The 16,740-nt window shown below is 45.8% G+C and overlaps 1 protein-coding gene across 2 annotated transcripts in view; it reads right to left on the bottom strand.

Moving 5' to 3' along the window:
- Positions 1-11,062, bottom strand: part of LOC119581015 (roundabout homolog 2-like) — a 47,859-nt gene extending 36,797 nt beyond the window's left edge. The window contains exon 1 of one of the 2 annotated variants that reach the window (XM_037929283.1): positions 10,685-11,062. In XM_037929283.1, the coding sequence (XP_037785211.1) occupies positions 10,685-10,782 (98 nt within the window). In that variant the 5' untranslated portion in view covers positions 10,783-11,062. The remainder of the gene's footprint in view (positions 1-10,684) is intronic. The other variant, XM_037929282.1, reaches the window with a different exon arrangement.
- Between the last annotated feature and the right edge of the window lie 5,678 nt (positions 11,063-16,740).

The following is a 16,740-nucleotide window of genomic DNA, read 5'->3' as shown; positions in this document are numbered from 1 at the left end:
TATAGAATCCAAAAGATGAAACCTCGATCGAAAACAGAGAAAACCAATCCCGCCAAAAAAAGACAGAAACCAAGATCAAAACCGCCATCCACCGCCTCAGTGGCTCAGCCTCGGAGAGAGAACGCCCGCAAGCCAACTCACTCTCTACCAAAAGAGAAGAGAAGAGAAGAAAAGAAAAGAAAGGAAAAGAAAAGAGAAGAGAAGAGAAAGAAAAGAAAAGAAAAGAAAAGAAAAAGAAAAACACGAAAAATACACCGAAAACAGAAAACCAATCCTTCCCAAAAGAGAAACCCAGATCGAGACCGCCTGAACGGCCCCGCCCCGGAGAGAGAACGCCCGCAAAACCAACTCAATCTTACCCTGAAGAGAAGAGTAGAAAAAAGAAAAGGCCAAAATGGCGCCTCCTTCCCGAGCAATGGCGCCGGCGCGGAGACCGGTCGTGGCGAAGGGATGGCGTAAGCTCATTGTTCGGGGGAGACGGTTGGGGTTTTGATAATGGGAATATAATGGGGTTAATTGGGGGGAGGGGAGGGGGAGGGGGAGAGAAGGGGGGAGGGGAGGAGGAGGAGAGAAGGAGGAAGGGGGATGAGGAGGAGAGAAGGGGGGAGGGGAGATGGTGAGAAGAGAGAGGGGGACAGGGAGGCGTTGAGATTAAGAGGGAAGGGAGGAGAGGGAATAACTGGAGAGAAGAAAAGAGGGAAGGAGAGGAGAGATAGAGAGAGAAAAGAGAGAGGGAGGAGGGAAAGAGGGAAAGTCTGGGGGTAGGGGAGGATGAGGGAATGGAAAAGAGAGAGGGAGATGTAGGAGGGAGAGGAGGGGAAGGGGAAGAGAAGGTTGAGTGAGTGGGAGGAGATGAGGGGGAGGAAATAATGATGGTATTATAAAGTAAGGAAAAAAACAAGGTAGCTTAAGAGTCTATTGAGCAAATAATCACTATTGCAAAATGTCGAAAATAATCCATCACAACGAGTTTAAATTTCAAGTTAGTTCTAATTCAGGCAATAAAAAGAAGAAACACGAAACGAAGGAGACACAAATATGAATAACAGAAAGATGAAGAAGATGAAGAAAAAGATGAACGAGAAGAAGAAGAAGAAAAAGAAGAAGAAGAAGAAGATGAAGAACAAGAAGAACAAGAACAACAACAAGAAAACAGAAAAAAAAAGATGAAGAAGAAGAAGAGCAAGAACAGGATGGACAAGACAGTGAAAAAGAAAACAGAAAAAGAACAAGAGGACAACAAAGAAGAATTAAAAGAACAGAAACAGAAGAACAGTAAAAATAAGAACAGAAGGAAAAAAAAGAAAGAAAGAAAGAAAAAAAAAAGACACAAACCAAAAAGCAGAACACACACAGGCGAAGGAGCCCCAACAAGCACAATCGAGACTCCCGTGTTAACAGCGAGGCACTAGCCCCCCGCCCCCCCCCTCTGCCCCCCACGAGCCAGGGTCACGCCTCCGTCAGAAGTGGCAATATCGTCTTGGCATCCCGTGTCGGCCCGGCTAAGAGGTCCCCGAAAATCCTGCGAAACAAGTCGAGCGGAAAGTATGAGGAGCATCGGCCGGGAGGAGGCAGGCTCTTCGACATCGCCCTCGTCGATTCACTCACTGCACAGGTCGACCGAGGTCTCTCAAGGTACTCTTTCCTTTGCCTCCTTCCTTCCTTCCTTTCTTTCCTTCTTTCTCTTTATTTCCTTTTCTCCTTTTTTTCTTCCTTCTTTCCTCCATCACTCCCTCTACCCTGTACCCCTTCCTCCCTCTCTTTCCCCCTTCCTTCTCCTTCCTTCCTTCCTTCCTTCCTTCCCTCCCTCCTTCCCTTCGTCCCTCCTTTTTACTCTTCTCCAGCTGCATACATAGACCCTCGTTCTTTTTTTTAGGGGATCAAAGAGAAAGGGAAGGAGGAGGAGGAGGAGGAGATGCAGGAGGAGGAGGAGGAGGAGAAAGAAAAAGAGGAGCAGAAGGAGGCGGATGAGAAGGAGGAGGTTGAGAGAGAGAGAGAGAGAGAGAGAGAGAGAGAGAGAGAGAGGAGAGAGAGAGAGAGAGAGGAGAAAGAGAGAGAGGGGGGAGGGAGGGGAGGAGGGAGGGAGGGAGGGAGGGAGGGAGGGAGGGAGGGAGGGAGGGAGGGAGAGAGGAGAGAGAGAGAGAGAGAGAGAGAGAGAGGAGAGAGAGAGAGAGAGAGAGAGAGAGAGAGAGAGAGAGAGAGAGAGAGAGAGAGAGAGAGAGAGAGAGAGAGAGAGAGAGAGAGAAATTTCCTTCATCTGCCTAATAAAAGCATACCCACAGCATCAGCGAAACACGAACGCAAGGAGAGAGAGAAAGTACACACACACACACACACACACACACACACACACACACACACACACACACACACACACACACACACACACACACACACACACACACACACGATGGGGAAAAAGAGAGGAAAAAAAGAATGAAAGAAAGAAAAAAAAACACGCAAAGAATTGGCACTCCATATTGACAATATGAATGTCGTTTTCATGGCGCAGCAGGGAGCGCCATGGAACGTCATGCAATAAATACTAAACCTTCTGACGTTGCCGGATGCACTTATACCGACAATAAGGTTGCTCAATACGCGCGGGGGGGGGGGGGATTCGACCATATTGCGGGTGGACAGAAGGGTGAGTGGAGTGGACAGCACGGGATAATCGTGTTGGCGAGACGCTGTGAACACGCACGCTACACACGGAGGGATGTTAACACGGTGTATCGGTTCATCTGGACACGGGCGCGGTGGTCGGGTACACGGACAGAGGGGAGAGGGACAGGCTGATAAAACGGGAAGAGGGAGACGTATGAATAAAAGTAGGCAAACAGGCAGGTATGCAAACAGACAGACAGACACACACACACGCACAAATACTAACATACACTCTGGCATAATGCACACGCACGACTAACAGATAATCGGTCTCTCTCTCTCTCTCTCTCTCTCTCTCTCTCTCTCTCTCTCTCTTCTCTCTCTCTCTCTCTCTCTCTCTCTCTCACTCTCTCTCTCTCTCTCTCACACACACACACACTTACATACATAATTTGGGAGATTACAGATAAAACTTTGAACCTCACCAGATGAAATTCTTAATCACTCATTTTTTCGGAATTAGTGCGTTTAAAGGGGGGGGGGGCGATGATTTTAGAAAGATATTGAATGATGTAAGTACGATCCCTCCCTGACTTCCATCTTTTAATTTTCTGTCCCATTTCTCATTCTCTCTTTTTCTTTTTCCCCCTCTTTCCCTTTCTTCCTCTCCTTTTCTTCCCCTTTCTCTTTCCACTTATTTTTCTCCCTCCTTTTCTTTCTCTTTCTCTCTTTTACTTCTCTTTTTCTCCCTCCCTCCCCCCCCCCTTCTCTCTCTCCCTCCCTGCCTTCCACTCTCTCCCTCTCCCTCTCTCTCTTTATAAACTGAATCTGTGTATTGGAAACTAAGGTCAAAAACGATAATTACTTAAATGACTATGAAAACAATAACGATAACGGTAACTACGATGATAGAGAGAGAGAGAGAGAGAGAGAGAGAGAGAGAGAGAGAGAGAGAGAGAGGAGAGAGAGAGAGAGGGCGAGGGAGAGAGAGAGAGAGAGGAGAGAGATGAGAGAGACGAGAGAGTGAGAGAGAGAGCGAGCGAGAGAGAGAGAGAACGAGAGAGAGAGAGAGAGCGAGAAGAGAGACGAGAGAGAGAGAGACGAGAGAGAGGAGAGAGGAGCGAAGAGGAGAGCGAGGGAGAGAGAGAGAGAGAGAGAGAGAGAGAGAGAGCGAGAGAGAGAAAAGGAGGGGAGAGACGAGAAGGGGCGAGAGAGAGAGAGGAGAGAGAGAGAGAGAGAGAGAGAGAGCGAGAGAGAGAGCGAGAGAGGAGGGGTGAGAGGAAAGGAGAGAGCGAGAGAAATGAAGGAGAGAGGAGGGAGAGAGGAGAGACAAAGAGAGAGAGCGGGAGAGGAGAGAGAGAGAGAGAGAGAGAGAGAAGAGGAGAGGAAAACGAAAAAAGAGAGAAATAGAGGGACACGAGAGAGAGAGAGAGAGAGAGAGAGAGGGGAAGAGAGATGGGGAGGAAGAGAGAGAGAGAGACGGAGAGAGAGAGAGAGAGAGAGAGAGAGAGAGGAGAGGAGAGAGGAGAGGAGAGAGGAGAAGAGGGGAGAGGAGGAGCGAGAGAGAGAGAGAGAGAGAGAGGGGAGAGAGAGAGAGAGAGCAAAGAGAGAGAAGGGGGAAAAGGAGAGAAGAGAGAGAGGAGAGAGGAGAGAGAGAGAGAGAGGGGAGGCGAGAGAGAGAGAGAGAGAGAGGGGAGGCGAGGAGAGAGAGAGCGAGAGAGGGGAGGCGAGAGAGAGAGAGAGAGAGGGGACGAGAGAGAGGAGAAGAGAGAGAGAGAGAGAGGAGTGGAGAGAGAGAGAGAGAAGAGATGAGAGGGAGAATGAGAGAGAGAAAAGAGAGAGAGAGAGAGAGAAGAGAGGGGAAAGAGAGCAGAGGAGAGAAGAGAGGAGAGAAGAGAGGAGAGAGAGGAGAGAGAAGAGAGAGAGAGAGAGAGAGAGAGAGAGAGAGAGAGTGAGAGAGAGAGAGAGAGAGAAGCATGCTGTGCCGATATTTACGTGGTACTGCAAGTGATTAACCGAGCTGAGACATGCTAAAGCCTCATCAACCAGGTTCACTCAAGACTCAAGACTGTGTGTACATACCCTCCACACACACACATACATACACCGAATCATATAATTCATTTCCGCACTACATAATCGCGTTCTGATGGTGTACAGGGAGAAGAAACATAATTACAAAGAGTTCTTGGAAAACACGACACAGACATAGACAGTTACATACAAACTAACACACACGCACGCACAGACACACACATACAAACACACACACACATACTACCTCCGATCATACGTAAACTAATAATTAATCTTTATTTCGAAGCATAGACGTCATGCCTCGACGGCAATACTAAATAAATTAAATTTCTCTATTACTTCAAAATTTTCATCCTGTTTCTCAGTACGCAAGTCAATTAATCCCTTTTTCTAGATTATTCTTCACACTTGAATAAGGTTAGAATTTTCCTGTTTATCAGTCTGTCTCGTTACTTTAATCACAGAAGAAAAAAAGTAACTTGGAAAGTCATATCAACATGAATAGTGCTTTTTACGTTGAAAGCAATAACAAATCTCAGGACAATGTCATTTTATCTCTTATTCTCGTATTACTTCTATGCACGTATTTATCATCCTATCCCTGTCACACTTTATTTATGTTCGTTTCCCCTTCGTGTCTCCAGCGTTCTCCTTCCGTGCAATTGCCGCGTGCACATTTTTGCGAGATCTTTAATCTGTAGTCAAACTCTATTTTCTTTGTAGCATTTCGTCGGCTGCATTTTCCATTGATTAAAATCTCTCTTTTGATTTCTGTAGCTTTGCTTGTATTTCCTTATCGTCCTCTTTTTTCTTTTTCTTTTCTTTCATTTTATATTCTATTCTATTATTTATTATTTTTCCTTATTTTCAGTTCTTTCACGTATTTTTTCATATGATTGTTTACCGTTTATTTCGCAATTTCGACTCTCCTTTTTTCTCTCTTCTCCCTCTTACTATTCCCTCTCTCTTCCACTCAATTCTTACTCCCTCTCTGTCCTTCCACCTACCTCCTCCTACTTTTCTCCCTCCACCCATCCCCTCCTCCTTTTTTCTTTCCATCCACTTCCTCCTCCCTCTTTCCATCTTTCCTTTTCTTCTTCCACCTACTTCCTCGTAATTCTTTCCCTTTCCTCTCATTCTCCCTCCATCCATCTCCTCCCTCTCTCCCTCAACCAATCTCCTCCCTCTCCTCCCCCAACACCCTCCTCCTCCACCTTATCACCCTCTCTCCCTCTCCTTCCTCTCCCTCCACCACCCTCCTCCTCCCCGTAACCCCCCTCCATCCCCTCCCCCCCACCATGTCCGTGATTCTGCTGCGGCAATGATCGCATTCGGTCCGAGGCGAAAAATATCCCCGGAACCAAATTCAGTCGGTGTGCACTTCCGCTGTCGTCGGCACCGGCTGAGGTGGGAGGCGGTGAAGGAGGAGGAGGGGGGGGGTTATGAGGGAAAAGGGGGGGTGGGGGAGGAATGAGGGTGGGGTGGAGGGAGGAAAACGGGGGGGAGGGTGGAGGGAGGAAAACGGGGGGGGGGGTGGAGGGACGAAGGAAGGGGAGAGGATAAGTAGGAATAGGGGAAAGGGGAAAGGGTTGAAAGAGAGAGACAGAGAAGCGAAAGAAATGAAGGAAGGAAGGAAAGAGGGAGGAAACAGAAAGTGGGAGCAGGATAGAGAGATAAGAAAAAAAAAATAAGACGAAAGCGGGAAGAGAGACACAGAAATAGAGACCAAAGAAAGGGGATATTCGAACAACCTTTACCAACCACACACGTTCATAAAAAAAAAAAAAATATAAAAAAAATCTAAAAATCTAAAAAAAAATCATCCCCCTCAAAAATAACAAGACAAAATATTTCACGTAAACAAATTCACACAACTAAAAGCCAAACTTTCTCTCTAAGTTACGATCAACGTCCTACTCACTTCCTATTATCTCTGCCGTGAATTCTTCGTCGGGAACAAAAGGTCCGGCGAGTTTTATGCTCTTATCTCGTTATTTTCAGTCCATTTCTTATCGCTGTTGTTACTGTTATCTATATTATTACTACTACTATTGCTGCATTTATTATTATTATTATTATTATTATTATTATTAATATTATAATTATCATTATCAACAATATTATCGTTATCATTATTATCATTATCATTGTTATCATCATCGCTATCATTATCATCATCATCATATCTATCATTATCCTCATTATTATTATTATCATAATCATCATTATCTATCATCCTTTTATTTTTTTATGAACTGTCTCTTCATCATCCATTTTACAAAACTAAATTCGAAATAAACGTGATATTCGCACAGTACGTAAGCACGAACCTTCTGTAATATTTCACAGATCGAGGCTGCGTGTGAAATTATAGCAGCAGTGACAGATACGGTCGGGATTGAAAAGAAATTTTAAGAAGATTTACCCGGAAATATCTTTTGGAGAGAAATATATACCCTTTCGCTAGCTTTGCAAAAGGGATTACGTTTATGTAGCTCGAGGATACACAGTACAGACACACACACACACACACACACACACACACACACACACACGCATATATGTGTATATATAAGTGTATATGTGTGTGTGTGTGTGTGTGTGTGTGTGTGTGTGTGTGTGTGTGTGTGTGTGTGTGTGTGTGTGTGTGTGTGTGTGTGTGTGTGTATATATATATATAATATATATATATATATATATATATATATATATATATATATATATATATATATATATATATATATATATATATATATATATATATACATATATATATATATATATATCAACATATATATGTATATATATATATATATATAATATAAACACACACTAATATATAACACATATATATACATACACACACACACACACACACACACACGCGCGCACCCACCACCTTCAACACAACACACCACCCCCCACACCACCCAACGACAACACTCCACACACACGCCCACACCCCTCCCTCTCAAGCACACCCCACAGCCCCTCCCTCTCTAGCACACAGCCCACAGCCCCTCCCTCTCAAGCACACGCCCACAGCCCCTCCCTCTCTAAGCACACGCCCACAGCCCCTCCCTCTCTAAGCACACGCCCACAGCCCCTCCCTCTCCAAGCACACGCCCACAGCCCCTCCCTCTCTAAGCACACGCCCACACGCCCCAGTGCCATAAATCTAGACACGCGACAGCATCCGTCTGCTATCTTCTTTCCAGTCTGATCGGCCGCCATTTTGAAATATAAAACTAAAAAAACGAATATATTATAAGGATCGTGACGTGCTATTTCCCGTTCGATTGCACGTTGGAGACGATATGCGTACGAACGAGAAGAGGAAGGAGGAGAAGAAGAGGAAGAAGGAGGAGGAGGAGGAAGAGGAGGAGGAGGAGGAGGAGGAGGAGGAGGGGGGAGGAGAAGAGAGGAGTAGGGGAGGGAGGAGGGGGATGGGGAGTAGGGGAGGAGGAGAGGAGGAGGAAGAGGAGGAAGAGGAGGAGAGAGAGAGGAGAGAGAGGAGAGAGAGAGACGAGAGAGAGAGAGAGAGATGAGAGACGAGAGAGAGAGAGAGAGAGAGAGAGAGAGAGAATTGATATATATTATATATATATATATTATATATATATATATATATATATATATATATATACATATACAGAAAGAAAAATAGACTGGGAAATGTGTAACTTATTTTTGTTCTTGTTTGTCTTTCTTCTCCCTTTATTTAACTCTGCCTCTCTCTGTTCGAGTCTGTGTGCCTACCTGTCTCTGTCTGCATGCCTGTCTCTCTTTGTCTTTCTCCTTCTCTGTCTCTGTCTGTCTGTCTATCTATCTTTATCTCTTTCTCTGTCTCTGTCTGTCTCTCTTTGTCTCTTTCTCTTTCTCTTTCTCTGTCTCTCTCTCCCTCTCACCATCCTCTTACACCTCCCCTTCCGTCTCCCCCGACACAACTCCCTCACCCAATCACGCCCTCCTCCCTCTCCAACCCCCCCCCCCTTTTCCCCCCTTTCCCTTCCCCCTCCCTCCCCCCCCTCCCTTCCCTCCCTCCTCCTCTCCCTCCTCCCTCCCTCCCAACCGCAGCCCCCTCAGCCGCGACACAAAACTTCCCGCGAAGACGATTAGGAGGCAAACTTCAGGGGGATATTTGCTGATTTCTTAAAAGCGTTTGTGTCGCTCCTTCGCCGGTCGAGACTGACGACGTCCTCTACCCAGAAATCATTACGGGAGGAAGGAGCGCGGGGAAGAGGGGGGGAGGGCGAGGGGTAAGGAGGAGGGAGGAGCGCGGGGAAGAGGGGAGGAAGGAGCACGGGGGAAGAAGGGAGGGGGAGTAGGGAGGGAGGAGTGGAAGGAGTGAGGGAGGAAAGAGACAGGGGGGGGGGATGGAGAGACGGAGAGGGGGAGGGGGAGAAGGAGGGAGGGAAAGGGGAAGGGAAAAGGGAGGAAAGGTGGGAAATGGAGAGAGAGAGAGAGAGAGAGAGAGAGACAAACACAGAGAATGGGTCTCAAAAACTGAAAACAAAGGAGGAACCGAGATGCAGGCAGAACAGAAAGAAAAGGCGTTCTAAAAAAAGCCCCCAAACTCAAAGATCCTCTCGCCAGATCATTTCCCAATACACTCCCGCGACACAGAAGTTCCGAGGGCTTCGAGATCCGCTTCGAACCGCGCCTTTGATCACCGACTTAGAACTCGCTCGGGCTTCACTCTGTGCTTTCGCAGCCCTTTGTGAAGGGGAAAGCTTAAAAAAAAAAAGATTTTTTTTTTTCTTCTTCTTCTTGCCTGCTCCTCGTAATGAAACGCTTATCGAGATATGTTCTTGGGTAATTACTTAGTCGATTTGTCTTATTCGATATCTTTAAACTGACTAGTATTATTATTATTGTTTTATTATTATCATTATTCTTGTTTTTTTTTCGTGTGTTGTGAAGAGATTTCTCAATTCTATTCGAACGGAGAGATAAACAAAGAAAAGAAAGAGATGGGGGAGGGGGACTGGGGCACCCCCTGGCCCTGGTTCCCTTCCTGAGTAAAGCTCCCAAACCCCGGGCCCTCTTTGCTTTCCCAGACCCCTTTCTGTGATTTGTCAAAGAGAAAAAAAAGGCAAGAAAATAAAGACTTTCTTCTAAAATCGAACTACTTTCAGGAGATTCTCTGTAGCATATAATAATGTCCACTGACAATCAGTGTTTGCCCTCATTCAGAATAAAAAAAACAACAAAAAACGTGTGTATGTGTGTGTGTGTGTGTGTGTGTTGTGTGTGTGTGTGTGTGTGTGTGTGTGTGTGCGCGTGTGTGTGTGTGTGTGTGTGTGTGTGTGTGTGTGTGTGTGTGTGTGTGTGTGTGTGTGCGAGCGTGTGTGCGTGAGTGTATTAGATAACCTTGTTTCTCTTTCTACCATCACTAGCTGATTTAGCTTAGCTGTCATCTATATTTTTGGGAAATTAGCTGCTAGTTTAATTAGCCTTTACGTGCACGAGTGAAGAATTATGCTCCCAATCACAGAAATATTTTCGCTGTCCAGAGCGTGTTTATTTTGCTATTCAAATATTTCTCTTTCCTTCTTTCTTTCTTTCTTTCCTTTTTCTTGTCATTCTCTTTCTTTCTTTAGAGTGCTTTTTTGAGTGCTGGAATAAAGAGTCAGAAAATGCTTGGAATGGCATAATTTAGGGTATTTGTGTTAGGAGTTTGTAGAAAAATTATACAGAAAGATGGAAGAGGAAAAGTGCAGGATAAAAGAAACGAAGAGGAAGAGGAGGAGGAAGACGAAAAGGAGGAGGAAAAAGAGGACAAGGAGAAGAGGAGGAGGAGGAAGAAAAGGAAAAGAAGGGGGAGGAAGAGGTATAGGAGAAAAGGAGGGAGAGGAGGTGGAGGAGGAGGTGAAGGAGGAGGAAGAAAAGGAGGAGGTGAAGGAGGAGGAAAAGGAGGAGAAAGTAGGAGAAAAAGAAGAGGAGAAAGAGGAAGAAAAAAGAAAAAAAAAAGCGAAAACAATGTCAGTTAACAAAAGCAAACAGAAAACCCCCCGTCATAATAACCCCCGTGACTCACCTATGCGACTCCTGCACCTTGATGACGTGACCGTTCCTGCGCCACCTGACCAGCGGCTCCGGGTGACCTCGCGGCGGCACGCACTCCAGCAGCGCCATCTCGCCCGCCGCCACCACCGTGTCTGCGGGCGTCGCGCGGAAGTCGTCGCGGAGAACTGCAAACGGCGGAGAAAAAGAGGGTGTTAGATCGTGTCTACATTGTTATATGTTGTGGTTTTGTGAGTTTGGAAACTGATTTTTTGTATTTTATTTATCTTTTTTTTTTTTTTTTTTGTCGTGAGAGCGTTCAGTTGTTTGGAAAATCGTTTGGGTATTTTTTCTTTCCCTAAAGGTTTATATATAAATAAAGCCTTACTGATTTACGTAAATTTTCTCGGTCCTTTCACCTTCCCACTCTTCTCCTCGTCACCTCTCCCTCCCTCATTTTCCTTCCCCGACTTCTCCCCTCCCTTAGTTCTCCCTCTTTTCCTCGTCACCTCTCCTTCCCCAGTTCTTCCTTCTCCCCTCCCGTCCCTTTACCCCTCCAAGCAACCTCCCTTCCCTCTCTCGACACTTCTCTCTCTCTCTCTCTCTCTCTCTCTCTCTCTCTTCATGAGTTCCCCTTCCCCCCTCCTCCCTCCCTCTCTCATTATTTTCCATCCCATATCTCCCTCCTTCCCTCTCCCACCCTCCCCTTCCCTTCTTCTTCCTCCCCTCTCCCCTCCTTCTCTCCCCCCTCCCCTTCCTCTTTCTCCCCGCTCCCGTCTTTCTCTCCCCCCTCCCCTTCCTCTTCCTCCCCTTCTCCCCCTCCTTTCTCCTCCTCTCTCCTCCCCCCTCTTCCTCCTCTTCCTCCCTCTCCCCTCCTTCTCTCCCCCCTCCCCTTCCTCTTCCTCCCCTCTCCCCTCCTTCTCTCCCCCCTCCCCTTCCTCTTCCTCACCTCTCCCCTCCTTCCCTCTCCCCCCCTCCCCTTCCTCTTCCTCACCTCTCCCCTCCTTCCCTCTCCCCCCTCCCCGACAATTAGAGAGAAACAAAATAACCTCAAATAATAGTCACCTGGGAACAATGCCTTTCTCCCCTTGAGCTGGAGACAAGTGCCTTAACACCAATACTGACAGCGTAAAGAGGGGAAAAAATGAGAATATAAAAAAAAAAAATCGTAAAACGGGGCGGGGGGTGGAAACGAAGAAGGGGGGGGGGGGTAGATATGACAGAGACAAGGCGAGGAGAGGAGAGAAAAGCAAAGGAGATGAGATGAGAGGGGAAAAAAAGGAAGAGACGGGAAGAGAAGGGAAGAGGAAAGAAGAGAAGAGGGGGAACGGAAGAGAGGAAAGGGGAGTGAGGGAGTAAGGAAAATATAGAGAAGAGAGAGGTGGGATAACAGGATAAAAAAAGGGAAGAAATGGAGGGTGGGGATAATAATGATGATAATAATAATACCAACAACAACAACAATAATAATAATAGTAATAAAAAAAAGAGGCGCAAGGGTGACAGTGACGTGACGGGTGACGAGGAGATGAAGAGGACGAGGCGAGAGGGGGGGGGGGAGGGAGAAGGAAGAGAAGGAAGAGTTAAACAAAGCCGCAGCTCATCTTCCTAATGGTCGTCGTCCCTCCGCCTGGACGCCGTTCCATCTGGCCTTCCTTTTCCGTATTTCCCTTTCCTTCTCGTTTCTTTCTCTTCCTCTTCTTCCTTTTCCCGATTCTCTTCCTTCTCTATCTCCTTCTCCTAATCCTACGTCCATTTTTTCCTTTTGTTAATGCTCCTCTCTCTCTTATCGTTCCTCCTCCTCCTCTTTTTTTCTTTTTCCTCCTCCTCTTATTCTACTTTTTCTTATTGCTCCTCTTCCTCTTCCAACTTCACCTCCATACACACACACACACATACACATACACATACACACACACACACACACACACACACAAACATACACACACACATACACACATACACACACAACACATACACACACACATACACACACACTACACACACATACACACACACACACACAACATAACACAACACACACCCACACACACACACGACGCATAACACAGAGAGGAGAGAGGAGGAGAGGAGGAGAGAGAGAGAGAGAGAGAGAGAGAGAGAGAGGAAGAGACGAGAGAGGAGAGAGGAGAGAGAGGAGAGGAGAGAGAGTCATTTCCACGTCTAAAGGAAGGCAAAAAATAACGCACCTAGAAAACCAAATATGGTCGAATATTGTCTAAAATTTGCAGGATCGCCATAATAGGGGACGGAAGCAACTTATATATATATATATATATATATATATTAAATATATATATATATATATATATAATATATATAGATATATTTTATATATTGAGTTGCATAAACAAAACAATATATATATATATAAGATAATATATATATATATATATATAATATATATATATATATATATAAATATATAATATATATATATATATATATATATATATATATATATATATATATATATATATATATATATATATATATATATATATATATATATATATATATATATATATATATATATATATATGTAACACACACACACACACACACACACACACACACACACACACACACATAAAATCGCATTGCGTATTTTTCTAATACAACGGTTATATTGTCAAAAATGGTGATAATATTCGGGGTTAGATAATGATCCAAAAAGCAATTAAGTCAGGCCAAAACACAGGAGGGGAAGGAGAAGGGGGAGGAGGAGGAGGAGGAAGGGGAGGAGGAGGAGGAAGGGGAGGAGCAGGAGGAGGGGGAGGAGGAGGGGCAAAGGAAAAGGGAAAGGAGGGATAGTGGGAAAAAGAATAAAGAAAAGGAGGGAAAGAGGGAAAATGAGAAGAGAGGGGAGAAAGAAGGGAGGGAAAGAGGGAAGAAAGAAGAGAGGGGAGACGAAGGGGAAGGGGTGGTAGAGGGGGGGGGGCAAGACCCTTCCGTCATGACATGCGTTGGGGGATTTAGGACACTGAGGGCTTTTGTGCCGTCTGTCTGTCACGTGACCAAGGCGTCTGTCACAAGCGTTACGGGCGGAGACCAGCGTGAAGGGAAGGCGTCACGGGAGCTGACGCGAGGACACAAAAGCTTTTTTTTTTATTCTTTCTCTTACTCAATGGATTTCTTTTGGGGGTGGGTGGGGGGGTTAGGGAGGGATTAGGGGTTAGAGAAGGATTAGGGGTCAGGGTGGGATTGGGGGCTAGGGGAGGGGTAAGGAGGTAAGGGAGGAGAGGAAGGAGGTAAAGGGTTAAAATGTTGTATAAAGATGTAAGAGAATTATAAAGGGATAAGGAGACGTGATAGGATAGGAGAGGGGAAATTAGGCGGTGAGAAAGAAGAGAAAGACGAGGGGAATAGCCGGGGAAATGAGAGGAAGGAAAAGAAAGAAGAGGGAGAAAATAAATAAAGAGAGAGCGAGAGAGCAAGGGAGAGAAAAAACGCACTTTCCTAGTAAGCAAAGTCCACCACTTGTTTAAATTTGCCTGAATTCCCTACCGTATCTGTTCAGCCAAATATGAAAAAAGGGATTTTCATTTCACTCAGATTAACTGAATGAAATGATAAATATTTTTCCTTTAACTGTCATACATAATATCCTAAATATATAATTCTGGGAGAAAGAGGGATTGCGAAGGGAAAAGGAGAGGGAGAGGGATTGCGAAGGGAAAAGGAGAGGGAGAGGGAGAGGGAGAGCGACACAGAAAGTGATAAAAATTAGAGGTAAAGAGGAAGAGAGGGGAATGAGGAGAAAACATATAGTGCGACTGAGAAGAGAGGAATGAGAGGAGAGAAGAAAGAGAGGGAAAGAGAGACAAAGAGATGGCTAATTATCTGGATTGATAGACGAATGAGTGATAGAGATAGAGAGTGCGAACACAATAGCAGGAGATAGATTTATTATATAATATAGATATATTATATATAGATATATATATATATATATATATATATATATAAATAAGAACAGAGAGACAGCACACACGAAAAACACACAGACAAGAGACAAACAGCAAAACAACACAGACACAGAACAGGAAAGGGGAACAGAGATAGATATTAATATAGACATAATATATATAGATAGATATTGGATAGATAGAGAGAATGATATAGATGAAGTATAAATAGATAGAGAGAGAGAGAGATGAGACGAGAGAGAGAGAGAAGAGAGGAGAGGAAGAGAAGAAGAGGAGGAGGAAGGAGGAGGGAGGGGGGAGGGAGGAGGAGAGGAGAGACGAGAGAGGAGGGGAGGGAGAGAGGAGAGGAGAGAGAGAGGAGGAGGGGAGAGGAGAGGAGGGAAGAGGAGAGGAGAGGAGAGAGAGAGAGATGAGAGACAGAGAGAGAGAGAGAGAGAAGAGAGAGAGAGAGAGAGAAGAGAGAGAGGGATAGAGAGAGAGAGAGGGGAAGAGAGGAGAGAGAGAGAGAGGAGAGAGGAGAGGGAGAGAGAAAAGAGAGAGAGGGAGAGGGAGAGAGAGGAGAGAGAGAGAGAGAGAGAGAGAGAGAGAGAGAGAGAGAGAGAGAGAGAGAGAGAGAGAGAGAGACGTCAGCCAAGCATCCCAATCGTAGTCATGAAAGCCCAGTAAAATTGGAATCGTATAAAAGCCGAACCCATATGTCAAACAAAACATGTAAACTCACAAACAAGTAAAACTAAATTCGCGAAAACATCCTCCCTCTCTCTCCCTTCCCTTCCCTTTCTCCCCCCTTCCCCTCTTCCCCCTCTTTAGCCCTTCCCCTCCCCCTCCACTCCCTTATCAACCTGCACCTCTATTCCTCCCTCCATCCCCACTCAGCTATTTCCCTTCCTCATCCCTCCCTCCACTTCTTCCTTCTGCTGGCCCTCCACCGCTCCTCCTTCTTCCTCAATCGTTCCATCATTATTCTCCATCCTTTCCCTCCCCTTCCTATCCCTAATTAAAGTTTTCTTCCCCCTTTCCATTCCTCTTCAACCCCTTCTCTTTCCCTTTCCATCCCTTCTCAACCCTCTCCCGCCTTCTCCATCCCTTCCTTTCTCATCGACTCCCTCCCTCCCCTTCCTCGCCCCCCCCGCGCCTCCCATTCTGGAGTGATGATTCGGACAGGCGGAACTGACGGCTGAAATATTACACCTGACTAACTTCCTACACCTCCCTTCCTCCTTCCCTCCCACCCTCCCTCCCTTCATATCTTCCCTCCCTTCCTCCCTCTTTTCCTCTATTCCTCCCTCCTCCCCGTCTTCCTCTCTTTATCTCCCTCCCTCCTCCATACCAGCAATAAAAACGTCGCTAATCTCGCCAATAACAACAGCAATATCGCCAGCCTCTCCAACAACAACAACGACACTATCAAATCCTCCAACAACAGCAACGACAACAATTCCCAGACAGTGCGACAACACCAAAGATAACTTCATCTACTACTCCAACAACAAACAATTCACCACCAAACTCTCCCTTAACAACAACAGGAACAACAACAGACAAAAGAAAATCCTCTAGCATTCCAAAACAAAATCACCCACCCATGCTTTCCCTTAATAACAATAAAATCACACAACCACGCTTTCCTCCAACAACAACAACACTTTCCCCCAACAACAACAACACTTTCCCCCCAACAACAGCAACAACAAATCCAGCCACCAACCCAAGACGCCGATTATCGCAGGTATGAACTTCAATCTAACAACATGAATCGCCATCAAAGGAACCTGTCTTATTCCTCACGATCTTTTCATGCGGACTGGCCGAGAAGGATATGGGTTTCTGTGACGGAAGGAGGGGGTGGGAGGGAGGAGGGAAGGAGGGGGAGGGGGGAGGGGAGGGGAGGGAGGGAGGAGAGGGAGAGGAAGAGGGAGGAGAGGAAGAGGGGGGAGAGAAGAGGAGGAGAGAGAGAGAGAGAGAGAGAGAGAGAGAGAGAGAGAGAGAGAGAGAGAGAGAGAGAGAGAGAGAGAGAGAGAGAGAGAGAGAGAGAGAGAGAGAGAGAGAGGAATATGGGTTTCTGTGACATAAGATGTTCCTCTCGAGACAAAACTAATCATAGTTGCTAAAAGGGGTTGGAATGGAGGGAGGAAGAGGG

The sequence above is a fragment of the Penaeus monodon genome, chromosome 14 (genome assembly GCF_015228065.2).
Source record: "Penaeus monodon isolate SGIC_2016 chromosome 14, NSTDA_Pmon_1, whole genome shotgun sequence".
Taxonomy (NCBI): domain Eukaryota; kingdom Metazoa; phylum Arthropoda; class Malacostraca; order Decapoda; family Penaeidae; genus Penaeus; species Penaeus monodon.
Note: the sequence above shows the minus strand (reverse complement) of the source record. Positions and strands in the feature narration are given on the sequence as shown.